Consider the following 26,432-nt stretch of genomic DNA (forward strand, 5'->3'; position numbering starts at 1 on the left):
ATGGTCTCGATCTCCTGACCTCATGATCTGCCTGCCTCGGCCTCCCAAAGTGCTGGGATTATAGGCGTGAGCCACTGTGCCCAGCCAGAGTGGCTATAATGTTTTTAAAGGTAGATAATAACCAGTGCTACTGAGGACATGGAGAAGTTGAAACGGTCACACACTGCTGGTGGGAATGTAAAATGGTGCAGCAACTTTGAAAAACAAAGTGCCAGTTCCTCAAAATGTTAAATGTAAAATTACCATAAGACCAACAATTCCAGTCCTAGGTTCATTTACCCAGGAGGATTGAAACCATCTGTCCACACAAAAACTTGTATATGAATGTTCATAGCAGAATTATCCATCGTAGCTAAAATATGGGAATGATCCAAATGCCTATTAACTAATGAAAGGATAAAATGTTGTATGGCCATGCAATGGAATATTGCTGGGTAATTAAAAGAGATAAAGAACTGTGCATGCTACCAGTGGATCAACCTGGAAAACATTATGCTAAGTGAAAACAATCCCTTACGAAAGGCTACCTGTTATATAATTTCATTCATAAAAAATTTCCAGATTAGGCAAAACTATAGAGACAAAAAGTGAATTTGTGGTTGGCTAGGGCTGAGACGGAGAAAAGGAAGTACCTGCCATGGGGCTTCTTACACAGGGTTGATGAAAGTGTTGCAAAATGCATTGCAGTGATGGTTGCATAACTCTGAATATACTAAAAACCACTGAATCTAAATGGGTGAACTGTGTAGTATGTGAATTATATCTCAATAAAGCTATTTTTAAAAACCACTGTGTGTGACCAGGCATGGTGGTTCACACCTGTAATCCCAGCACTTTGGGAGGCCGAAGTAAACAGATCAGCTGAGGTCAGGAGTTCGAGACCAGCCTGGCTAGCATGGGGAAACCCCGTCTCTACTAAAAAAATACAAAAACTAGCCGGGCATGGTGGTGTATGCCTGTAATCCCAGCTACTTGGGAGGCTGAGGCAGGATAATCGCTTGAATCCGGGAGGCAGAGGTTGCAGTGAGCTGAAATCATTCCATTACACTCCAGCCGGGACAACCAGAGCGAAACTCCCTCTCAAAAAAAAACCACCACAGCAACAAACCTACTGTGTGTTAGGTACTGTATTTCCTAAACAATAGAGTTCCCCCAAATCAAAAAGTTTTTTATTTCTTCGTCCTTAAGAAAATGTTACTCTAAAAGTATGAGCACTTAGAATTAGACTCCCTGCAGCTTTAAAAGATTAATAATAAGGGATTCTATTTTCTGGGATGAAATTTTCCTTTTCCCATCTATGGAATTCTTCAAAATAAGGAACATGGCAGTCAAGGGAGTACTATGCAAGAAGTATGTCTTCCTTTTACAATTGTAATGATGTCACAGTCAGGAGGGAATCAACCAAGGACTAGCACCTCATGGGAGACCACTTGTTGCAGTTGATTTCCTGCCCAGGTGGAAGTCGTTAGGTTGGGTTCATCTTCCTCAGGACTTGCGTGGTGCTCCTGGCACCCAACACAAGCATGGGAGCATCCTCGGAAAAGGGACTTAAAAGCCGTGAATCTCAGCTGAAATCAGGCAGGTGACCTGACTCTGTCTCCAATAAAAATGTTTATTTATGGTGCTCCCACTGGAATGCGGAGAAAATGTTATATGTGTTGAATGTTTTTCCATTCCAAATGATTGCTTAATTCTTGTTTTGCTGCTTCTCTACTTTCAGATCCTTTTCACCATTACTTTTTGGCTACTGCTGAGGCAGCACCTCACAGAGCAAAAAGCTCTGCGAGAAAAGGAAGCTCTTTTATCGGAAGTCAAAATTGGCAGTCAGGAAAATGAAGAAAAAGGTAAATTAGTGTACATGGCGTGTGGCCAGAGAGTTTGGTGCTCAGCAAAATTACAGAGAAAGAGCCCCAAAATACATCAGAAAGCTTCAGAATAAATGAAAGTGGACTGTAAACTTGGAGCACTAAGTAACGTTATTATAGCGTGTGACTTTTGAGGTGCACGTGAGAGTTCCAAAGGAGTGTTAAAAATATGCCATTTGGGCCTAGCGCGGTGGCTCACGCCTGTAATCCCAGCACTTCGGGAAGTTGAGTAGGCACATCACGAGGTCAGGAGATGGAGACCATCCTGGCTAATATGGTGAAACCTCATCCTTACTAAAATTACAAAAAACTAGCCGGGCGAGGTAGCAGCGCCTGTAGTCCCGGCTACTCGGGAGGCTGAGGCAGGAGAATGGCGGGAACCCGGGAGGTGGAGCTTGCCGTGAGCTGAGATCCGGCCACTGCCCTCCAGCCTGGGCGACAGAGCGAGACTCCGTCTCAAAAAAATTTTTTTTTAAAAATGTGCCATTTGATCCTCATGAAGGTGATTCCCAGTGAAAGAAAAACTGAGCCTCTGAGAAATTAAATGATTCCTCCCAGGTCATACTTTTAGTATTGGAACGAAGAAACTAACTCACATCTTTTACGTTTAAAACTTCTTTCTTCTTTCTTAAAAATAGTATACCACAATGTAAAAACAGATGATGATGATGTTATCACCTTGATAGTTTTAGACCTGCTATATAGGTAAAATAAGAACAGCTTGCTCCCTAACTCCCTAGATATGCCAATAAATGTAAGTTTAATATTTGTAGAATGGATTGAAGAGTATTTGTGAGGTTAAGAAGCACTGTCTGTGAAAAGGAGCCTACAAATGTCCACAGAAGCTGGGCTGGTAACCTTAAGATTTAACCAGTAACCATAAGAACCAATGCAGGCATACACACACACACACACACACACACACACACACACACACATTTATATTTAGTTTCTTATTTAGACCTAACCAATCAGTTGTTTTTCAGTAACAAAAGTCTGTCCATAAGATTCAAATCTTGCCTATATGATTTGGATGTCTCTGTTCAACATAGTGATTAAATTAACCAGTCAATTTTGGTAAAAAATGGTTAATTTGATATCAACAATTGCTCTGAGCCCTCACTTGATTTTCACTCTCCTCACTCTATGAATCTACTAGTTGTTTGAATAAATTATTCAAATTAACCCCAATAATTCTTTTGAAATAATTATTCAAGTTCTTCAAATATAAGACTTTGTAACACAGAGATGAGTCCCATGTATTAGCATATTTTAAAGCAACACAATGTGAGTTTTTTATTTTGATCCATTAAATTGTTTTAAACTTAAATTACAATTACTCTTTCAATCTAATTTAAATTAAATTATGTTTCGCTGTATCTCTTAAATTTTGAGTTATTTAAAAGCATGCTTTTTTGGTTAAGATTGATAGCATTAACCACATTTGGTAAAGTACTACTTGGATTGTCTAGAGCCGTGAAACAATTAAAATTTGAAATTGATATAGTCATTTAGATTTGTGCTATTGTTGCCTGTTTATTTTTTTCATCTCACAGCACTTAAAGCTATCACTGGGTATCAGAAATTTAAAAAGACCTTGTATATAAATTAGTATTACCAAATTTATTTTCTTGTAAACTCTATTTTGAGAAGGTTATGAAAATTGACTTTTAATCTAGTTAGGAATGTTGCTGTGTTTATGAGAATAGTTTAAAATCACTCAAATTATACCATAACTTAGAAAATGCATGCCTCTACATCCTACATATATCATATGTGGTCAAAGTGTGGTTCTACACAGATAACCAGCTAAGTGTAACAGTATAGTTTTCTATTTGAAGATGAGGAACTTCAAGATATACAAGTGGAAGGAGAGCCCAAAGAGAAGGAGGAAGAAGACGAAGCGAAGGAAGAGAAGCAAGAGAGAAAGAAGGTAGAGGAAGAGGAAGTTGAAGAAGATGATGAGCAGGACATCATGAAAGTCCTGGGCAATCTGGTGGTGGCCATGTTCATCAAGTACTGGATCTACGTCTGCGGAGGCATGTTCTTCTTCGTCAGCTTCGAGGGTAAAATCGTAATGTACAAAATCATCTACATGGTGCTGTTCCTGTTCTGTGTGGCCCTGTATCAGGTAGGTACACAGTTGATCATTTTAATTCTCACATCTGTCCCAGGAATATACATGAGCTACCTTTGCAGAGATTCTAAATCACTAGACTCATGAACATAGATAAAGTGATTGGCAAGATTCAAACATTATATCCCAAGAATCCTAAAATGGTAAATGACTGTCTTCAACTTCTTTACTATTTCAAAATTTCAGCGCTGGATGCAGTGGCTCATGCCTGTAATTTCAGCACTTTGGGAGGCAAGGGAGGAGGGCTGCTTGAGGCCAGGAGTTCCAAACCAACCTGGGCAAAATACTGAAGTCTTGTCTCTACAAAAAATTTTCTTAAATTAAAAAATCAGCCAGGTATGGTGGCACACCTGTAGTCCTAGTTTCTTGGTAGGCTGAGGCAGGAGGATCACTTGATCCCAGGAGGTCAGGGCTGCAGTGAGCTATGCTTGTACCACTGCAGTACAACTGGGCAACAGATTAAGATGCCATCCCTAAAAAAAGTAAAAATAAAAAATTTAGGTTGTTGAAAAATCAGGAAAAAGTTCATACATAAGTTTTCCAAAAGTTATTCATCAAAAAAAATCTGTAAAATTGAATTACATTTCTATTTCTTTCTTTCTTTTTATTTATTTATTTATTTATTTTTTTTTTTTTGAGACAGAGTCTTGCTCTGTCCCTTAGGCTGGAGTGCAGTGGTGTGATCTCTGCTCATTGCTCACTGCAATCTCCACCTCCCAGGTTCAAGCGAGTCTCATGCCTCAGCCTCCCAAGTAGCTGGGATTCCAAGTGTGCATGAATACCTCCAGCTAATGTTTGTATTTTTAGCAGAGACAGGGTTTCACCATGTTGGCCAGGTTGGTTTCGAACTCCTGGCCTCAAGTGATCTGCCCTCCTCGGCCTCCCAGAGTTCCGGGATTACAGGCATGAGCCACTGCACCTGACCTGTAAAAACTGAATTACATTTTAAAATAGTAATTTAAAAGCTAGATAATCTGAAGTCGTGGAGAATTCCTAGGTATACTTTTGCATTTCAGGCTTTAGGGTCAGAAAACGATGTATGTGTGGCATGTGCCTGCTCTTTGTGTACATATATATGTATAGTGCATTGACTGCTTTCATATTTAATTAATTAAAAGGATTTCATTCATTAAAATAATTTAATATATGAAATGCATTAAAATGAGTTAGCTCTTCACAGACTCACTTTTAACTGATGATAAAAGAGAATCTAATAATAGAAACACATGGAACAGTAAAATATCTTGCAGGTAGCCAACAAAACGAATAAAAGAACTACAATAAACAAGAGTATATCATATGTTAAGATAAAAAAATCTCAAAAGAAATCAGTGAACTTTTGAATACTCTTAAAAATTCAGGATGGATGTTCTCTAATGAATATCCACAGCTTATGGTAAAATGAGATGTCTTTTTTTCTGTGGTTGTTTCACATTTTCATTCATACAATATTGCTTTCAGTTTCAAAATGGATGTGGTTTTCTCTGAGCAGTGATGATAACCACAATGACAGCAGCACCTACCCTACTGTTCCTTGAGCGCCCCCTATGGGCCAGATAGCTTGCAGGAACCCGTAAATACCTATTTCATCCTCGTAGCAACCCTGCAAAATAGGCACTTATGGAGACGCTCAGGAAGGTTCAGCCACTTCCCCAAAGACACAGTTAGCAACCACTTGTAGAACTGGGGTTCTAACCCAGGACCACTCCACTATGTTAGGCATGGAACATTAAAAACTAGAAATGAAATAGACTTTATTTTCAGACATTTGTGAATGTACTCACTTGTCTTACTTGAATAAACCAAATATTTTTGTGAGTTTTTCTAAAATGATTTTTTTCCCGTTTGTTTTTTTCCACTATCTGATTCGCAGGTGCACTATGAATGGTGGAGGAAAATTCTAAAATATTTTTGGATGTCAGTGGTTATTTACACTATGCTGGTGCTTATCTTTATATATACATATCAGTTTGAAAACTTCCCAGGCCTGTGGCAAAATATGACTGGATTGAAAAAAGAAAAGTAAGTAATTTTGAGTTGAAAAATGATGAACAAGATGAAGACTTGAATGCATATCGTTCAAAAACATCTTTAAGGAAGATTTTAGCAAAGCATGATGTCATCAATGTCTATAAGTTCATCAAGAATAGAAATTAAAACTTAGAGATTTTTGTGTTCCCTTTACTTAGCCCTTAGCTTAGAACATAGTAGGTACTCCATGAATTTTCAGCCCCATTTTAATGAAATGACATTTTCTAATGTTAGTTTCATATGAAACACACCTACCACTTAGTCATGCTTTCTGCTCTCTACATTGGAGCTCAGCTCTTCAGTTCATAAGTAAGTTCATGCACTTATAAAGTAGCAGCCTTTGCTCATGTATGTTGCTGGGTGCTTAGATTCCAAGGAGTATTTAGTGCCATAAAGAAATAAATTTCTCTAAGTGCTAACAGACTTGTGATAATGAGATGGTTTTTCCCATGCATGTAGTAAATAGTGCTCTATTCTTCTCTAATTTGCTTCTGTAAACTTCTGAAATTAGTTTGGAAATCCAGCCAGGATTGGGTTTTGAGCTGAATATATTAATGTGGCTGAGAAGGAAGTCCCTTAGAAGTCTCTGTCCCTTAGAAGGGAACTAGACCAACACAGCTGAAGTGTCTATACAATAAGCATTTATTAAATGCTGTCCATGTGCTGACACTGTTTTGTGCCTGGAATATGACAGGGAACAAGACAGACAAAATCTAAGCCCTGTGGATCTTATATTATAGCGGAGGAGACAAACAAGAAAACTATTTAGTGTAAAATAAGTCTGTTACACTGTGTGACAAGTCTGTGAAGGAAACAAACAACAGGCTGAGGCAGTGAGTAAGGGGGAACTATAAATGAGTGATTGGCACAGGCTTCGCTGAGGACCTGGTTTAAACTGCAACTGAAGCATAAGAAGAAGCTTGTCTTAGGAAAAGTGTGTGAGTTTGAGCCTGGGGTGTGGAAGGGCATTTCAGGCAGAGGGAACAGCACATGCGAAGGTCCTGAGGAAAGTCAGAGTTCGGCATAGCGCATAAGAGGAACTGAAGACCGGGGGTGAGTGGACAGCAAAGAGTTGGGAGAATTCAGGCAGGCAGTTGGGATGTGCATGGCTTGTAGGTAGCATTATTTGTATTCTATTCTTGGTGGAATTTTCCAATCTTTATAGATCCCTTGAGTAGCTGAGAAAAAGCGATGTGTGGGAGGAGAAACAAGGAGACCAGTTAGTAGGCAGTAGCAGTGAGAAATGTGAGAAATGATGGTCCTGTGAGAAATGATGGCAGCTTCCCCTAGACTCGGTAGAGGCAGAGACGGATAACAGGAGTGGGCCATTCAAGAGGTGCTTAGGAGGCTGAAGGAAATGTGGATGAATGAGATATGAAAGAAAAGAACATAGGAGACATCTGACTTCTCAATTTGCACAGGGTAGACAGTTGTACCATTTATTGCTTCAGGGATACTAGAGTGGGGAGAGGGATGTGGAGGACAGCTTTGCTAAGAAAAATAGGAAAATCAAGAATACTGTTTTGGAAACACTAGATATGAAATAACTGCAAAACAACCAATTTCTAGTAGCAATTTGGGCACAGAAATCTTACAGGAGGGGCTTGCACTGTAGATGCGCCTTGAGTCCTCGGTGTGAGGATGATGTATAAATCCACAGAAGAGGATTTCCTTAGCGGGCAGGCACAGCTGGAAGAGAGATCAAAACCGAGTCCTGGGGATATTTCAGCCTCTAGAGGTCCAATAGAAAAGGAGGAGATTGTGGAGGAATAAGAAACCAAGAGAGTGTGATGGTGTCAAAACCACACTTGCTTCAAGGAAGACCGGAGGTTTAATTAAATAAAGCTAGAGAAGTAGCCCTTGGATTTGGCAATGTCAAGGTTTTTACTGACCATTGTCAAAGGAGGTTAGCTGGCTTGGTGGAAACGAAAGCCATATTGGACCATATCAGAGAGAGTGATGCAATAAACGATAGAACTGACAGGAGTATAAGACTGTGATGTAGTTTATCACAAAGAGTCTGTGACTTTATTGACTAAGAGAGGCTCCTGCTTTTTATTTTGTTTTGTTTTGCAGGCTTGAGGATCTTGGCTTAAAGCAGTTTACTGTGGCTGAACTGTTCACTCGCATATTCATCCCAACCTCCTTTCTGCTGGTGTGCATTTTACACCTGCACTATTTCCATGACCGGTTCCTTGAACTCACAGACCTCAAGTCCATTCCCAGCAAAGAAGACAACACCATCTACAGGTGAGCCACTGAAAGAGACACAGACCTGTTGTTAACAGGAAGTCAGCCTTCAACCCTACCTTAGGTTGGCCACCTTGCGGGAAGCCAGTAATCTTGAGTTTCAGCCTTGAATTTTCCGTTAGTATCAGCTTGAGAGGAAAAGAGGAAAACATGTGGAAGATTCTATGACACATTCTGAAACAATGGGCAGTGACTCATGACTGGTTAATGTAAAGTGATCTTGATAGTCTTGTGAGATATTCAGAGTAGCTGTGGAGATTTAAATATTTTATAGTTGATATTTTAGAGTTAATAGAGTGTATTTGTGTCTAGGCTGGTTATCTGTTTTTAGAACATTTACAGAATCTGGCTAATTCAGAGGAGTTTTCCATTATGCTGACCACAAGTACAGAAGTCTCGTGAGAGCATAGCAAAAGATGATGGGCAGAGTTTTCCCTCCATTTTGGAAATAAAGAACTTTGGCTAAAAACACAGAATCTGCAATTGACTAGTATCTACAATCATATTTAAGGAGACAACATGATGACAATATCTTCTTTTAGCAGCTTACTGTTGTTTTCTCCTGATCAATAAATATAAATTGTTTGCGAATAACAGATGGGATATTACTTTCCCTGCCCATGTTTATTCAAACCACAATGGGTTATCACAAATCCTTTACTGCATTCCATCACGGAGACATCGCAAGCATTCTTCTAGTGAATGCTGACAATAGTCTTCCTCTCTGCCTCATGTTTAGCCCATGATTCAGATATTGGAAAAATGCTTGTTAAGCAGCTAAGGAAGCAAAGGGCTGTATTGAGAGGAGCACAGAGGTCACGGATGAAAATTCTCCCTAATTATTTGACTTTAAGGGAAAAAAAAGATATCAATCGAAGATGAAGTAAGAGTTCATTATATGCATTTTGTAAAATGCAAACTTCCAGTGTTTTACTGTGTAGGAACTAGAGTTATGGATAGACCCAAAACATTTATTTAATGACAAGAAACATTTTATAATCCTTGTTTATGACCAGCAGATTCACTGTCCTTATTGTGTTGTGTTTCACCTATCATTCTGATACTTCAGATGACTCGTAACCCATGCAACCAAGAGGTATCAGTCAGTCATGACTTGTTTTGTATCTAGCCATCATGAAAAATCAGGCTCTGCTAAAACCTGTCTGCTCCCAAGGCCCTAGCAGGAAGGCGGGCATGGATGGGGTCAGTGGCTTACCCTCTCCATATATGTACTCCTACTTACTGCAGTGATGATCAAACATTAGGAAAAATAGAGTCGTTATTAGAAGGTTTTGGGACCTCCAAAAAAGATATCATTCATAGACAAACTTGATGGCGGGGAAAATCACCCCAAGTTTAAAAGTTTACAAAGACAATGCCTGCACATAAAAGTGAGAATTGTCAGTAATCAGAAAAAGGATCTTTTTATGTCATTAGTTTGACATTGCTTGTGATCTGTGTGGATAAAACTAGTATTTGATATTTAATTCTGACCATGTATCATGTTTTAATTGACTCTAAGCTCTCACCATTCTTTTCAAGGGCCTTATTCAATAATTACACAGGATTTTAGTTAGCAGAGCCCATTTGTATGTTTGTGAAGGAGTTGTAATTATTAAGCATTGCTAATGAAATCTTTTTAAAAATGTTTTTCTTCCAAATGTCATTTCTTCTCTTGCATATTCATTTATTTTTCTCACTAAAAGTGCCTCCAGCATGCAGGAGCCTTTTTCTTGCCATTTGTCTTAATGTGGATGTGTCTGAGTCTTCTGTCATGCAATCAAACAGAGATACAATTCACCATTTATCCAGAAAAGTAGAAACATGCAGGACCACAGTTTTGCAGAAGACAGTTAGGCTCACCAGCCTAGAGACTCCCAGGTTTTGGACCTAGTGTATGTGAAAACTGAATTAAGGTCCCACAGAATTCCCTTTAAGCACGTATAGTAGTGTTCAGCCTGGGCAGGTTCTAAGGAAGGACTGCAGCACACGCCAGGATGTAGGTTCTGTGTTTCCTCAGCTGCCACTTCACAGCCTTTCCCTGCACCCCGGGGCAGAGAAGAAAGATCTAAATGATCTGTAGCGATGTGAGTCCTGACTTGCCTTCCTTGCAGCTGCGACTTAGCCCTAAGCACTCCCTCAACGGTGAATTTTCCAAGTAAATGTAAGGGGTGAGGAGAGTGTGTAATGCCAGTTCTCTGAAGAGTTTAAGCACGTAGGATTTCATTTTTAGTTATATGAAGAAGAGTTTTCTAGAACCTTAGGAAATTTGAAGAACTCACTCAAATTTGGTATTTTGGAATTTCATGCAACAGTTCCATATAAAGTCCTCAAGTTTAAACTTTGAACATTTTTTATATATGTATTATATAACCATATATTATATAATAATATAACACATATTATTATATAAATATATTATTTATATTATATATTATTATTTACATATAAATATACATACGCATATATACATATATACATACATATATACATATAAATACATATAAATTATATACATATAAATACATATACAAATAATATAAATTATATACATATAAATATATTATTATATAATATATGTTATATAATACATATATAAAAATGTTCAAAGTTTAAACTTGAGGATAACAGATATTATTATATGTTAATTATATATTATATTAAATAATAACATATATTATTATGTAATATATGGTTATATAATATATAACAATGTAGCATATATTATGTAATATATTATATTACATTCTATAACAATATATCATATCATTATATAATATATTATATTACATTATATTATTTTTATATATTATGTATATAATATATTTATATAATATATTATATAAATATGATACATTATTTATATAATATGTTATATAATATATATTTATATAATATATTTATATATTATATTATTTATATAATATATATAATGTTCAGATTTTAATATATAATATGTATAGTGTTCAAAATTTAAATATATATATATAATCTTTTTAGCAACTCTCTCATGGGAGTATTTTCCTTACTCATAATTTTCACCTCACAGTATTTTTTGTCCCGGGAGTCCTAATACAGTGGCTACATTAAAATCAAAATGATGAAGAAAAAGGAATATTTTGAGAGTTGGGATTGACCGTCGAGCTTTGCTTTCTCTGCTCCCGTGTCCTAAACGGATGCTTTACAAGAAATGGCCCACAGATGAGGAATAACCGATTCGCTCATTAAGCTGATTTCCACACGGTTGTCTCTGGAAATATGCAGCTCTTCTTTTCCTATTTCGTCACTTTTTGGTGTGCATGTGCTTATGCAGATGTAATGCAGGCACATGTCACTTGTGTATGGAGCAGAATTTACTATGTTTAGCCTTACAGAATTTACAAAGTTAGCCTTATGAAAATATAATAACGTAGGAAGAAATTATTGTTTCTAAGTAGGCAATCTCAGGAATATTATTTCACCTATATATTGATAGAAATTCATAATATTATAAGAATTATAATGTATAACATGTTTATTATATAGTATATAATTAGCAGTGATTTACAAAGGACTATTTAAATATTCATTACTTTTGGTTTTTTATTTGAGACGGAGTCTCGCTCTGTTGCCCAAACTGGAGTGCAGTGGCACGATCTCAGCTCACGGCAACCTCTGCCTCCCAGGTTCAAGCGATTCTTCTGCCTCAGGCTCCTGAGGAGCTAGGACTACAGGCATGCGCCACCATGCCAGGCTAATTTTTGTATTTTTAGTAGAGATGGGGGTTTCACCATATTGGCCAGGCTGGTCTCAAACTCCTTACCTCATGATCCGCCCACCTCAACTTCCCAAAGTGCTGGGATTACAGAGTGAGCCAGCACACCCGGCCATATTCATTACTTTTATATGTCTTTAATTTGTGCATGGTTTGTTTTAGAAAATATTATTATGCATAGAAAAATGAAATGACTTTTTTTTAACTATAGTTTTAGAAAAACCTTAGAAAACAGCATGTTGAATGTGACCACTGAGTAGGATCCTTTTTTTTTTCTGCAGTAGCAGCAAAAATTAATTTTTTTAATTATATTTTATTTCATAAAATGTACCTTGAAGCCAGGCACTGCGGCTCATGCCTGTAATCCCAGCAATTTGGGAAGCTGAGGCAGGTGGATCACCTGCAGTCAGGAGTTTGAGACCAACTAGGCCAAGAGATGGTAAAACCCCATCTCTACTAAAAATACAAAAATTAGACAGGTATGATGGCATACATCTGCAATCCTAGCTACTTGGGAGGCTGAGGCAGGAGAATCACTTGAACCCAGGAGGCAGAGGCTGCCGTGAGCTAAGATATATCACTGCACTCCAGTCTGGGTGACAGAGCAAGACTCTGCAAAAAAAAAAAAAAAAAAAGAAGTACCTTAAAAAATTTTAACATTACAAATTTGTAATAAAGTGTGTGAGATGGGGAGGGATGAGAAGAAGGGAGAGGCTTGTTATCTTCTAGTATTTTTCCTGAACATTGTCTGATTTAATGTTGCTACTGAATCTTGCTGTCTAGACTCTTCTTCAAGGCATGAAGCCTGTGAGGGTGGCTACACCTAATGCTAGGAAGCTTAAGGGAGTCCACTTCTTTCGTCTCTGTCTAACAGTCTCCTCTCTCTCTCTCCAACCTGTCTCCTCGTTGCATCCCTGTGCTTCCGTCTGCCACCTCGTAGCCATGCCAAAGTCAATGGTCGCGTATATCTAATAATAAATAGGTGGGTACTTCAATGTTTTCTCTCTTATTTTTGTTCAAAGCTGTTTCTTGCTGTGTTAAACTCTTAACTGCTTTATACATGAAAAATCGTGTTGTCAGATAGTGGACAATGGTCTTCAGGTATGCTCCTGGATGTATTTTGCAAACCAAACCATTTGGTGTCTGTACCGAACGGTGCCACCAAGTGGATGTGGAGGCTGTTGAGGGTCTTCAGCTGATGCTCAGCCTTTGGCCTGGGTTCGAACTTACGTCCCATTCATTCTGTTCTTTGGTAGAATTAGTGCAAGGCTTGCCTGAGAACACCTCTCCCTCTTGAACACATAGCCGAGAGCTCAGCTCAAGAACCACCTCCTCCACAAACCCTCCCATAAATGCCAACATTCCTGCTAAGAGTAATCCACCTTCCCTCTGAACCCCCACAGCACTCCATCACTGATGCCGTCCTGACGTTTGCCTTCCAGTCCTCTGTCTGATCTCCCGCCTGCTTGTCTTATCTGCCTTGCTAGAGTAGGGGCATAACCTCCTCAGATCCCGACTCCCTCTATGATTCACCAAGATGTCCCCATGTCACTGACCCCAGTGCCTTACCCATGAAGTGATATTCGATAGACATTTCCTAAATGAAATGAAAGTAGTCACAATATATGGTTTTAAAAACATCACTTTCTTCAAATATATCTCTACTTGAAAGATCAGTATATCATTGAAGAGGGATATTTTACGTCACCAGATTTCATATGTTTGCACAGCACAAAAGGCACCAAGATGGCACTGAGATATGGACTTCCCTTAAAATGCATATCACCTAACTGGGGAGATAAAACATATAATGTCCATGCAAAATAAAAAGCAAGTTTGGATAAATGTTGTGCAATGGGTTATCCTCCAGAGTTAGCCTTTGGGAACTAACTTACTAAACTATTTTACTTTACTAAGTAGGTGAATTAAAATATTCACTCTTGTAACTGCATGCCATTAGTAATAAGGCTAGTAATTTATATCTAGCTTTATTATCTAGAGAAATATATCTTGCATTAAATCCAATTAACAAAATAGTTCTTCAAAAGATTTTTTGGTTTTCTACCCCATTCGCTTTTCTTATAGGTAAAACCCTCAGGCAGACAACCAAATCACAAACCCTAAGAGGCAGAATTTCTAACAAAGTATGAAAAGCAGAGAGTCACTGTGTGGATTGCTGAGGGAGGAAGAATGAACGAGGCCTGTCAGGTTTCTTGGGGGCTGGTTTTTGACAACCTGAGAGAGAAACATCAACATCAGGTTTTTCAACTGATAGGTAGAGAAGTAAGAAACAGACTCTAGCTAGAAATCCTGAGCAATACTGTAAATCCCATCCCTCCAAACATAAGGAACTCCTCACTCTCTTTTTCTCTGTGTTTCTTATGAAGCATTTAACATTTGCCTTGTAAAGAGAAGGCTGAGACCCATAAGAGGGCAAGAGTTGGTTTGATGGGCTCCCTTGGCAGCAACTGCTATGACTTTTGATCCCAAAGGACCAGACTTATATCATGAATGGGAGCTTATGCCCCTTACCCCAAGCCACAAGGCCAGCGAGTTCTCTCAGGACTTCTTAGAAGTATCAAAGTTCAAAGTCACCCCAAATGACTAAAAACTTGCAATATCCCATCTTTACCTTCTTTCCAGTGAAATCTCATGTTTTTATGTGAATATTAACATGTTAAGAGCAGCCAGAGGCCAGGCGCGGTGGCTCACGCCTATAATCCCAGCACTTTGGGAGGCCAAGGCAGGCAGATCTCAAGGTCAGGAGATCAAGACCATCCTGGCTAACACGGTGAAACCCCGTCTCTACTAAATATGCAAACAATTAGCCAGGCGTGGTGGCGGGCACCTGTAGTCCCAGCTACCTGGGAGGCTGAGGCAGGAGAATGGTGTGAACCCTGGAGGTGGAGCTTGCAGTAAGCAGAGATGGCACCACTGCACTCCAGCCTGGGCGACAGAGTGAGACTCCGTCTCGGGAAAAAAAAAAAAAAAGAGTAACCAGAGCTATGCCTGAAAGGAAATGTTATCAAACAAGCCTGTCTCTCGTTTTATAATGTGTGCTTCTGAAATGCTGTATGCAGTGTTGAATAGGGCTGATTATCCATTAGAATGACAGGGTGAATCCTTTAATGAAGTGTATAAGCTTGCTTTCTAGCATAATTTATTTCTTTATGTTCAATGCTGTTTTATAAGGAGAATAAAATGTTTATAAATGTTAGTTCTGGGCTGAAAGAGGGAGCACACCTACAATTCAACTTAAGAGTTGATTAAAATTTAGACATGACTTTACAAGTTGTAAGGTAGGGTAGTGTGTTGAGGACAGTAGGTCACTTTGATAACATTTTTAAAATATGGATAATTGTGGTTAAGTTGCAGCTGACCTAGTAAACAGTGTACATTTTACCAACACACATAATTAAGATGTAATATTCAGGCCAGACACGGTGGCTCATGCCTGTAATCCCAGCACTTTGGGAGGCTGAGGCAGGTGGATCATGAGGTCAGGAGTTCAAGACCTGCGTGGCCAAGATGGTGAAACCCTGTCTCTACTAAAAAATACAAAAATTAGCCGGGTGTGGTGGTGGGCACCTGTAATCCCAGCTACTCGGGAGGCTGAGGAGGAGAATTGCTTGAACCGGGGAGGTGGAGTCTGCAGTGAGCCGAGATCACGCCAATGCAGCAATCTAGCCTGGGCAAGAGAGCAAGACTCCGTCTCAAAAATAAATAAATGAATAAATAATAAGATGTAATATTAAATTCACAAATCAAATGCTTCTATGTGAATACCATCTTCTAAAAGTGCTTTTGAGATCTAGATAATAATATATCTTAAACAGTAAAATTATTTGACTTTAAATGTTATTTGTATTAAACACTGCACAGGTGCAAGTCACCTTTCTGCTAACAGTCTAATGATAACAGTGTCAGTGCAGTTTACATTACCGCATATTCCAAATTAGAATCATAAAAACAAACGATGCTGAGACTAAGGAGATTTTACAATGCTAGAAGTTCCATTTTCTTTAATGGAAAGTAGTTTACTATGTAGCTTTTCAAAGTCAGGTCCTTGTACAGAATTAACCCTCCTTGAGTGTCCCTGTCACGTAATTTGTGTCTTCTGTTTTAAATAAGGATGTAACTCCAGTGCATAAAATTTCTTCACCCAAGATTCAGTGAATAATAGTGTACCCCAAGCACAGTACTGCATTTTGTAAGGGTGATGAGTAGAGCAGGACTGGATTCTGTCTTCAAGGGGAAAGTCCCCAGAACCCATACTTAGAATAAAATGACGGAGTCACAAATGGAGAAACACACACCTTGGGAGCTGCACAAAGCTGTGGAAGTGTAAAGAGTGAGTGAAGACACAAACAGATACTTGTCATCTGCTTTGTTAGAACATGAAAGGAGATGGCTGGGCGCGGTGGCTCAAGCCTATAATCCCAGCACTTTGGGAGGCCGAGACGGGTGGATCACGAGGTCAGGAGATCGAGACCATCCTGGCTAACACAGTGAAACCCTGTCTCTACTAAAAAATAGAAAAAAAATAGCCGGGCGAGGTGGCGGGCGCCTATAGTCCCAGCTACTCGGGAGGCTGAGGCAGGAGAATGGCGAAAACCCGGGAGGCGGAGCTTGCAGTGAGCTGAGATCCGGCCACTGCACTCCAGCCTGGGTGACAGAGCGAGACTCCGTCTCCAAAAAAAAAAAAGAACATGAAAGGAGAGAGCCATTTTGTTTAATGGTCGGTGAGAAGGTTAGAGCTCAGAGCCCAAATAAGGGCAAGGACACACAGTTACCAGTAATGTTAAAGAAAACCCCACGAGAAGAAACGCACTTCCTGTGGAGAAAGACATCCAAAGCAGCCTGACTGAAGGCAGCGGAGGAGGGGGCTTCTCCGAGAATCCTGTTCATCATCACACTTGTAATTTGGAGTCCCAAAGTCAAAATCCTTCATATGACCATTAGGTAATTTGCACCTGATGTTCAGTAAAGAATTACAAGTCTTATAAGTTCCTTAGCCTGAAGTTTCCGGGAGTATTTTTACTAGAGTGGGTTTTTAAATGTTGTTTTTGGAAAATCAAGATCCATTTTATTTTTATTTGCTAGGAAGGGGAAAAAAAGCTGAATTAAAATACACAGGCTTTCCCGGAGAGTCCATACAGCTGTTGCTTCTAGCAACCACAGCTGGGTCTGCCTCAGAAGCTTGCATTTGTGCAGAATCACCTCTGCCGGAGCCCCGCTTCTCAGGGGATGCAGTAGTTGAGATCACACAGAGAAAGCCCAGTAAACAGAACCCTGAGACCATTGGGAAACAGATTCCCCACGAAGAAATGTTTGCCCTTTTTATTATCTTCTAAATGGCCTTCTATAAAATAGCCAAGTTCTGTTAAAGAAGGTGCTGATGACAGAATTATAGTCTAAGTTTAATGCCTTCGCTATCATCCGTCATTGTGTAGGCTCTTACAAAAGCACGTTTCTAATTCGCTTTTTCTTTAGAATGAATTTATGATGCAGATTATCAAACCATAATATATTAAAATCTACCATTAGAAAATGGCTCCTTACTTTAAAATGTTTCCTGTGTAATTAACCACTGTGTTAAATGCTTAACAGAAACCACCTTAATTTTTACAACCTCCTATAGATAGGCACTATTATTTCAGCTAACTGAGACTTAGAGATAGGTTACATACAGTGAGATCACTTGGACACAGGAAGGGGAACATCACACACTGGGGCCTGTCATGGGGTGTGGGGAGGGGGGAGGGATAGCATTAGGAGATATACCTAATGTAAATGACGAGTTAATGGATGCAGCACACCAACATGGCACGTGTATACATATGTAACAAACCTGGACGTTGTGCACATGTACCCTAGAACTTAAAGTATAATAAAAAATAAATTAATAATCATAAAGAAGGATAGGTTACATAGCTTTGCCATCTCACCTAGCTAGTTAGTTTTCTGGTGAAGACTTGAACCCAAGTCTTTTAACATTCTTTGTCCTCTAAAATCAATGTTATGATAAAAATGAGAAAAAGAGAGAGAGAAAAGTAAAAGGATTCACACAAGTGTCTTTTTGAAACAGTACGCTTTATTCATTTTTAAAATATTTTTTATCTATGTTTTATGCACACAGTTTTTTATAATACAAGGTACAATTCTCTGAAATTTCTCAAGATAGCTAATAAACTCCTAGACTAGTAAATGACAGCCTGATATGTAATTTCTTTATTTCTTTGTCGTCCATCACAAGCTCATGAGATTAAACTGCGCCAGAGAGGGTCTGGGGTTTGTGCCTCTAAGGTCAGAGGGAACGACCTGTGTTAGATGCAGAATTCCCTTCTCATTTGTCCCCAGCTGCATCTTGTCCCATTCCAAGTTTCTAGAAATCGGCCTGGTGGACCTGCTTCCAAAAGGCTTACTCCAGTGTCTTCCTCCGATTCTTTCACTGAACAATCTCTCCTCAATGCACCCTGCTTGCGGCCTGGCAGTTTGGGGGCATCGTTGCTTGAGGACATCTGCTGTGTAGCTGTAGTAGCAGCTGCGGAAACAGCCTCCCCTCTTTGAGTTTCGCTCTGTTAATAGCAGTAATTGTTAGAACGTAGTTTTCTTGCCATGTGAGGTTGCAGCAGTGTCAATGCAGACCTTTAAGATTCACTCGGAGGTGGTCACACCTCCACCCTGAAACCACCAAATTCTTTGTCTTAATAAAGGTATCTTTTCATTTATACAATGCATCCCTGAAGAGAACAAATACACACTGACGACTGTGCAGCAGCCGATCACTTCCACATTTAATAACATTTCACATGGAGAGTCCTGACAAAGCGGGAACAGCAAATATGGTCCCTGTGATTTGGTGTGTGGCACTGGTGTAGAAGAGATGGGTTGCAGTTTTAAGACTAGCTAACTTCTCCAAAGTCGAGAGGATGAATTGACTAGCTTAGGAAAATAAGGAAGTAGTATGTCAGCATAACTCCTCCCACCAATGTAGAACTCACCTCAGATTCTCTGTCTCCATTAAATTCACCATCTGTTTCTGGCATACTGTCGTTTACCTGCTGGACATCCTGTGCAAGGGAATTGTTTGAATGATAATCTAAAAGTGTAGGGACAGTGTGGATTCCTTACAGCCGTTAACCAAAATGATAGGCATGTTTACAAATATCAAATCAATAAGTTGAAAGTAAGCCTGTATTTTATCTAACCAAACCTCATTTGGTAGAAAATTAATTAACTTTCACAAAGTTAAATAGTTTACTCAGAGCCTACAATTATCCAGATAGAATAGTATTATTTATTGTCCATCTTGTTAGAACCCTGCTAAAAATTTCTGGATTAACTGTGATAAATAGAGAAGACTATCAGTATGTCTACTAGGCTTTTTCTTTATATAGACTTTATTGCCCACAAATTCTTTAAAACATTAATTTGAGTATGAATAAAAAGATATGCTCTTAAAAAATGTAGGAGAAGGAAGGGACTTGTTATGGTCTACTAAGAAATAAACTGTAGCATCCCCGGCTGCTGAGTGCGCTCACCGGAAGCTCTCTCTCCCTGCATTCTTTCTCTGGTTCAGGATCTCACACAGTCTTCCCACGCTGCCAGTCAACAGTTTGCATCAGTAACTCTCACGTGGGGACATGGTGCAGACATGTCACTCCTGAAAACATTTAGCTTCCATGGCATATGCCTTAGCTGGCAGAGTGGGATTCGTCTACACAAAGGTTGACTGAAAGCACACGTTCTTTAAGAAATTTTTAAAAACTTACAAATATGTAAATTACTTGATTCTTGCAAGATGGTTTGTTGCGTTACTAAAAAAGCATGATATAATTGCCTCAGTGGTCTCAGTATGCTCTCTCCTTTACAAACCTGCAATCCTGTCCACTCTCGGATCAGTTGCCAAGCCTAGGGTTCAAAGCAAAGCACGCTATTGATGCCACCCTGGAATGCATTTGGCACTAGGGCGTTACTGCAACAGGCATACAGGAATGCAATAGTGGATGATATGTAGCATGATATGTGATCTCTGACATTCCTTATAATTCTTCTGTTCTCATCTCCTTTTTTTCCTTTCTATTTCAATTACTTTGAGCAGCATCAAGAAAAAATTACCAATCCACCAAAATGAGTAAGTCCCCCTGTGAAGCCATGAAATGCTTGCTCTACATGATGCCATTTCATGCTTCTACACCCTAAACTCTGACCATTTTCTCCTCCGGGAAAAATGTCAAGTTTAGGTGTTGATAGCTTTCATTACCAACTAATCACTAGAACCTGAATTAGAAAAGCTAACAAAACCTAACCGAGTTTACAGTTTGTTTTTAGAAAGAACTTAAAACAAACAAACCAACAAGAAAGTGACAAAACGCTAACACCCCACCTTGTGAGGTCTTTGTACATGCACTGATTTCATTCGCGTTTATCCTCCTTTTACTTGCCCCTCACTGAAATCTCTCCCAACACCCTTTCCTCTTCTGACTCAGCTGCTCTCTGCCAACAGACTGGCCCACCCGGAAGGAAGCCTCCCGGACCTCACCATGATGCACCTGACCGCCAACCTGGAGAAGCCGGAGGTGAGGAAGTTGGCTGAGCCTGGGGAGGAGAAGCCCGAGGGCTACTCTGAAAAAGCCCAAAAGGGTGATCTTGGGAAAGACAGCGAGGAGTCAGAGGAGGACGGAGAGGAAGAGGAGGAATCCGAGGAGGAGGAAGAAACATCAGGTAAACAGCTGCTCAGAGAATGCTGGCTGCCAGACTGAGTGAAGGAAACATTGACTTGCTCCAAAAGAATACATATTTGACCCAGTCCATGACATAAAAATTGGAGTGGTTTTTGTTTGGTTGCTATAGTTTTAATATTACTGTTCCAATTGCTCCAATTTCCTTTTAATTCTGACTGAGAAAAGACCAGATGGCTGGTTCTCAGTGACTGACCCACAAGTAGCACTCGTGGCCAGACACTGGCGGGGCGTGGTGTTGACCACGTGCTCAGTCAGAGCCTCTCGGTTTCTACCAGACGCAGGTACAACCTGGCTGTGCGGAATCTCCAAAGGCTGTAGACATCGCCTTTACAAATGCATTCTCAAGAAACCATTCCTTTCCAGGAAACTGATAATTAAGAATGTATTTCTAGCTCTGATTTGATGCCTAAGGACATGGACACTGGAGGAGTCAGCAGTTGGATAATTATAATTTCAAGCAAACTCCTAGAGATGTCTTTGTCAATATTGCTGTTTTAGGAGTTTCACTCTTTATTCTTTGGGCTCTGTCTACTTCCCTTCGTAAACCTGAAATCATGTTTTAATAGGGCATGATGAATGCTGAGCAGCCTCAGTGATCAGGAAATGTTATCTGACAGAGAATATAAAGTCTACGTAGCCGTTTCCAGGAAGTCTGGGACAACCCAGAGAGCATCATCTCTGGGGTGAAGTTCTAGGGCTATCATCTTAAGATGCTGCACTTGTCTTTGCTGGTCAACTGTCCTTAATAAAATTAGAAAATAAAAAAAGTAGCAGGAAGACTCCTTCCAAAGGTTTGTGCCCCTTAAACTTGGTCTTCTTTCCCCTTTCATCTCAGAACACAGAGGAGAGGACCAGAAATGTTCTCTCCATATCTGAGCATTGTGAATTCCTCAGTGTGAAGGCAAGACCCCAGATCTGTGAGGCCAATTACCTAAGTCTAGGATTTTATTACACTACTTCAAGATGGATTTTGAGCTTTACTAATAGGTCCTGCCCAAAATTGCACAGCCCCTTTTCTCTCAATCCCTCATGTATGTGGCAGCTACGCGTCTAAATCATGCTCATTTATTACCTACACCTTTTTATTGACTACCATCTAAGTCACTCTCTAAATACAGTAGTCCTGCCTTAGCCTTGGGGGACATGTTCTAAGATTCCCAGTAGATGCTAAAACCTCAGATAGCATTGAACCCTGTGTACACTATGTATGAATTTCTTTTTCCTTCTTTACAATTACACAGATAGAAGAGTTGCTATTACCTTAGATCTTAGCAACCTCGGTGTACATTTTTTTCTTTCCTTATTAATAAAATTGAGAATTGTTACCATTCACTTAAAGGAAGCATTTTGTGGCTTCTCTCTGGCATATTCAAATTGCCAGCATCACTACTCTTTCACTTGGAGCCATTAGAAAGTAAAATAAGAGTGACTCGAACACAGCACTGCAATACTGCAGTGAGACAGCTACTAACGCAGTGAGACAGCTACTAAGACAGCTACTGCAACTGAGACAGCTACTAAGTGACTGACCACTGAGCAGGGAGTGTAGACAGCATGGCCCTGCTGGACAAAGGGATTCACATTCCAAGGGGAAGGACAGAGTGGGACAGCATGAGATTTCATCCTTCTACTAGAACAGTGTGTAACTTAAGACTTCTGAATCATTTCTGGAATTTTCCATTTAATATTTTTGGACTGTGGTTGACTGCAGGTAACTGAAATCTTGGAAAGCATAGCCATGGATAAAGGAGAACTACTGTAAGCATATTTCACAATAACTAGAACCTTACTTAGCTTTCAGAACCAGGTACAGTAACTGTTGCATCTACCCAAGCCAGTTAAAGAAGCTACTTAAAGAGATACTTAGGACTTGGAATCTGCCAAGATAGATTTGTGAGCTTTTGTTTACAAACAAGACAGGCTGATATTACAGAACAGTCCTGTTGTGACTTTCAGTCGATAAAGTGAGCCAGCACAGTCCTTCTAGATAGAAGCATGACTCCTGTGTTAGCATAAGGTAGAAATAATAAAATAAGTAATTTGATTAAAAATTATTATTTGAATGAATCTGACCATGTTTCAGAAAACCACGGGCTGAGTCATTCTGATGCTTAGAGTTCACTTCTGATTCTGACAAGGAGCAAGCTTTTCCTGCCCATGCAGGGCTCTGACTGGTTCACTTTTTCATGGAAACCAGAGAGCTTTACCACTCACCAGTTAAGCCTTGTCAAAGGAGACAGGCCACTTATAAAAGTGCTGTTGTGGCAAGAAAGATGTCCTTTAGAAGGAGTTAAGATTATTTAATATTCCTAGAATATTAGGAAATTATAGTTTGGTCTTAAGAGTAAATAACATCAAAGGGGCTGGGCATGGGGGTTCACGCCTGTACTCCCAGCACTTTGGGAGGCTGAAGCTGGCAGATCATTTGAGGCCAAGAGTTCAAGACCAGCCTGGCCAACACGATGAGACCTTTTTTCTACTGAAAATACAAAAATTAGCTGGGCATGTTGGTATATGCCTGTAGTCCCAGCTACTAAAGGAGAATCATTTGAACCCAAAAGGCAGAGGTTGCAGTGAGCTGAGATTGTGCCACTGCACTCCAGCCTGGACTACAGAGCAAGACTGTCAGAAAAAGGAAGGAAGGGAGGGAGGGATGAGGGAAGGAAGGGAGGGAGGGATGAGGGAGGGAGGGAGGGAAGGAAGGAAGGAAGGAAGGAAGGAAGGAAGGAAGGAAGGAAGGAAGGAAGGAAGGAAGGAGGGAGGGAGGGAAGGAGGGAAAGAAGGAAAGGAAGGAAGGAAGGAAGGAAGGAAGGAAGGAAGGAAGGGAGGGAGGGAGGGACGGAGGGAGGAAGGGAGGGAAGGAGGGAAAGAAGGAAAGGAAGGAAGGAAGGAAGGAAGGAAGGAAGGAAGGAAGGAAGGAAGGAAGGAAGGAAGAAAAGGAAAGAAAGAAAAGTAAATAATGTTGATCATGCCACTGCACTCCAGCCTGAGCTACAGTGCAAGACTCTGTCAGAGAAAGAAAGGAGGGAGAGAGACAGAGAGAAAAGGAAGGAAAGAAGGAAGGAGGGAGGGAGGGAAGGAAGGAAGGAAGGAAGGAAGGAAGAAGGAAGGAAGGAAGGAAGCAAGCAAGGAAGCAAGGAAGGAAGGAAGCAAGGAAGGAAGGAAGGAAGGAAGGAAGGAAATGTCAAAATCCTTCTTTACACTAATTTAATCAAAAGGTAGACAAAAGCCACATTGTCCCTCCAAGTCTCAGTTTATGATATCTGTGTCATCATGACTTGGGATTCTTCTATCATCCTTATTCCAGATTTTGGTTTTCTTAGAATTCATCCACTATAATTATTTTGCAGCCTCTCATTCCAACCTGAAAGTTACAAGATATGCTTTAAATGATAATGTTTAAAAAATGTTACGCTCTTGCCTGTACTTCCTGTTTTGCAGATTTAAGGAACAAATGGCACCTGGTGATTGACCGCCTCACTGTGCTCTTCTTAAAATTCCTGGAGTATTTCCACAAGCTGCAGGTGTTCATGTGGTGGATTTTGGAGCTGCACATCATCAAAATCGTTTCCTCTTACATTATCTGGGTTTCCGTGAAAGAGGCAAGTCAACATTTGTCCTATCATCAGGCTGAATAGAAGCGCAGTAGGTCATCATTTTCCTTTTCCAGCTGTCCATGATCTTTTTAATGTCATCCCCATTACATTAGGGTATCAAGACTCTAAGATAAGTACTTACACTTACAGAAATCCAAGGGTCAGGAGCACTGAGAAAAAGGAAAGAGGCTCATGGCTGAGTTTCTCATTGGCTTGGTCATATCACAAACGCTACTTATTTTCATCTAGTCCTTAGGGAAGTGTGTGTGAGCAGGCTGCCCTTCTGCCCCTGCCTATGGGAATCTATCTCCCTAAATTCTCCAAGGAAAACAGGAGCATTCCAGTTTATGTTACCAAGGAGAAAGCTCAGTTTCCAAAATCTAATAAAATCTTTAGTAGAGCTCACCTTGTTTACTATTGGATTTCTTGAGACAGAACACAAAGTCTTCAGCCATGCACCTGTACTGCACTTCTGTTTCCTTGATTGTAAAGAAGAGAGTCGTCATCCAGCCAACAGATTATTTAATGTTCACTGCAAAGAAATTAGCTTTCCTTCCTTTTATTCAACAAATAGCATTTGCATACTTCTGTATGCCTGGACTATTTCTGAGTTGGTTACAATTCAAGAAGTCTTTGCCCTCTAAAAATTAATCAAGGAAGTACTGCCTGTAATCTTTAAAAAGTTACATATATAACAGTAAAATGTCATAGCTACAACACTACAAACCTAAAATGTTTCACAAATAGGTAGCTAAGAGATGAACCGTAATTTGAGCTCTATAGTCTAAACTAGAACTTCTGCCCCAGTTCATACAAACCGTCTGAAATGGGCAGGGGATCATTGCCAAGTAGGAATGAAAACAGAAGCCCCTCTCTGTGAGATTTGTGGGGGAAATGGCAGTGACTCTTTTTTTTTTTTTTTTTTTTTAGTATTTTAATTATTTTCAAAATAGTTACTTTTATTCCTTTAAGTATTTTTTTATTAGTATTATTATACTTTCAGTTCTAGGGTACACGTGCACAACGTGCAGGTTTGTTACATATGCATACATGTGCCATGTTGGTGTGCTGCACCCATTAACTCGTCATATACATTAGATATATCTCCTAATGCTATCGCTCCCCCATTTCCCCACTCCACAACAGGCCCCAATGTGTGATGTTCCCCTTCCTGTGTCCAAGTGTTCTTATTGTTCAGTTCCCACCTATGAGTGAGAACATGCGGTGTTTGGTTTTCTGTCCTTGAGATAGTTTGCTAAGAATGATGGTTTCCAGCTGCATCCATGTCCCTACAAAGGACACAAACTCATCCTTTTTTATGGCTGCATAGTGTTCCATGGTGTATATGTGCCACATTTTCTTATCTATCAGTGATGGACATTTGGATTGGTTCCGAGCTTTTGCTATTGTGAGTAGTGCCGCAATAAACATACATGTGCATGTGTCTATATAGCAGCATGATTTATAATCCTTTGGGTATATGCCCAGTCATGGGATGACTGGGTCAAATGGTATTTCTAATTCTAGATCCTTGAGGAATCACCACACTGTTTTCCACAATGGTTGAACTAGTTTACAGTCCCACAAACAGTGTAAAAGTGTTCCTATTTCTCCACATCCTCTCCAGCACCTGTTGTTTCCTGAGTTTTTAATGATTGCCATTCTAACTGGTGTGAAATAGTATCTCATTGTGGTTTCGATTTGCATTTATCTGATGGCCAGTGATGATGAGCATTTTTTCATGTGTCTGTTGGCTGCATAAATATCTTCTTTTGAGAAGTGTCTGTTCATATCCTTTGCCCACTTTTTGATGGTTTTTTTTTTTTTTCTTGTAAGTTTGAGTTCTTTGTAGATTCTGGATATTAGGGCAGTGGCTACATTCTTAAGTCATGGGGCATATACATTAAATGGAGCCCAAATCTATCCTAATATTTGTATTCATTGAGAGCAAAAGTTTAAGCATTTTAACTGTAGAGGTGAATTGAACAGTTCAGATAAAAATTTGAGGGTTAGGGTATTAAAGAGAAATAGAAAAGAACAAGAGAAGGCATT

The 26,432-nt window shown here is 39.7% G+C and overlaps 1 protein-coding gene across 5 annotated transcripts in view; it reads left to right on the forward strand.

Moving 5' to 3' along the window:
* Positions 1-26,432, forward strand: part of PIEZO2 (piezo type mechanosensitive ion channel component 2) — a 468,788-nt gene that overhangs the window by 343,600 nt on the left and 98,756 nt on the right. For 3 of the 5 annotated variants that reach the window (XM_007974699.3, XM_073006481.1, XM_073006480.1), the window contains 6 exons: positions 1,721-1,844; positions 3,707-3,996; positions 5,876-6,024; positions 8,110-8,283; positions 20,547-20,764; positions 24,226-24,386. In XM_007974699.3, the coding sequence (XP_007972890.3) occupies positions 1,721-1,844; positions 3,707-3,996; positions 5,876-6,024; positions 8,110-8,283; positions 20,547-20,764; positions 24,226-24,386 (1,116 nt within the window). Of the gene's footprint in view, positions 1-1,720; positions 1,845-3,706; positions 3,997-5,875; positions 6,025-8,109; positions 8,284-12,977; positions 13,020-20,141; positions 20,175-20,546; positions 20,765-24,225; positions 24,387-26,432 lie in introns of all 5 variants that reach the window. The other 2 variants (XM_073006482.1, XM_007974697.3) reach the window with 2 other exon arrangements.

This window comes from Chlorocebus sabaeus, chromosome 18, assembly GCF_047675955.1.
Source record: "Chlorocebus sabaeus isolate Y175 chromosome 18, mChlSab1.0.hap1, whole genome shotgun sequence".
In the NCBI taxonomy this organism is placed as follows: Eukaryota; Metazoa; Chordata; class Mammalia; order Primates; family Cercopithecidae; genus Chlorocebus; species Chlorocebus sabaeus.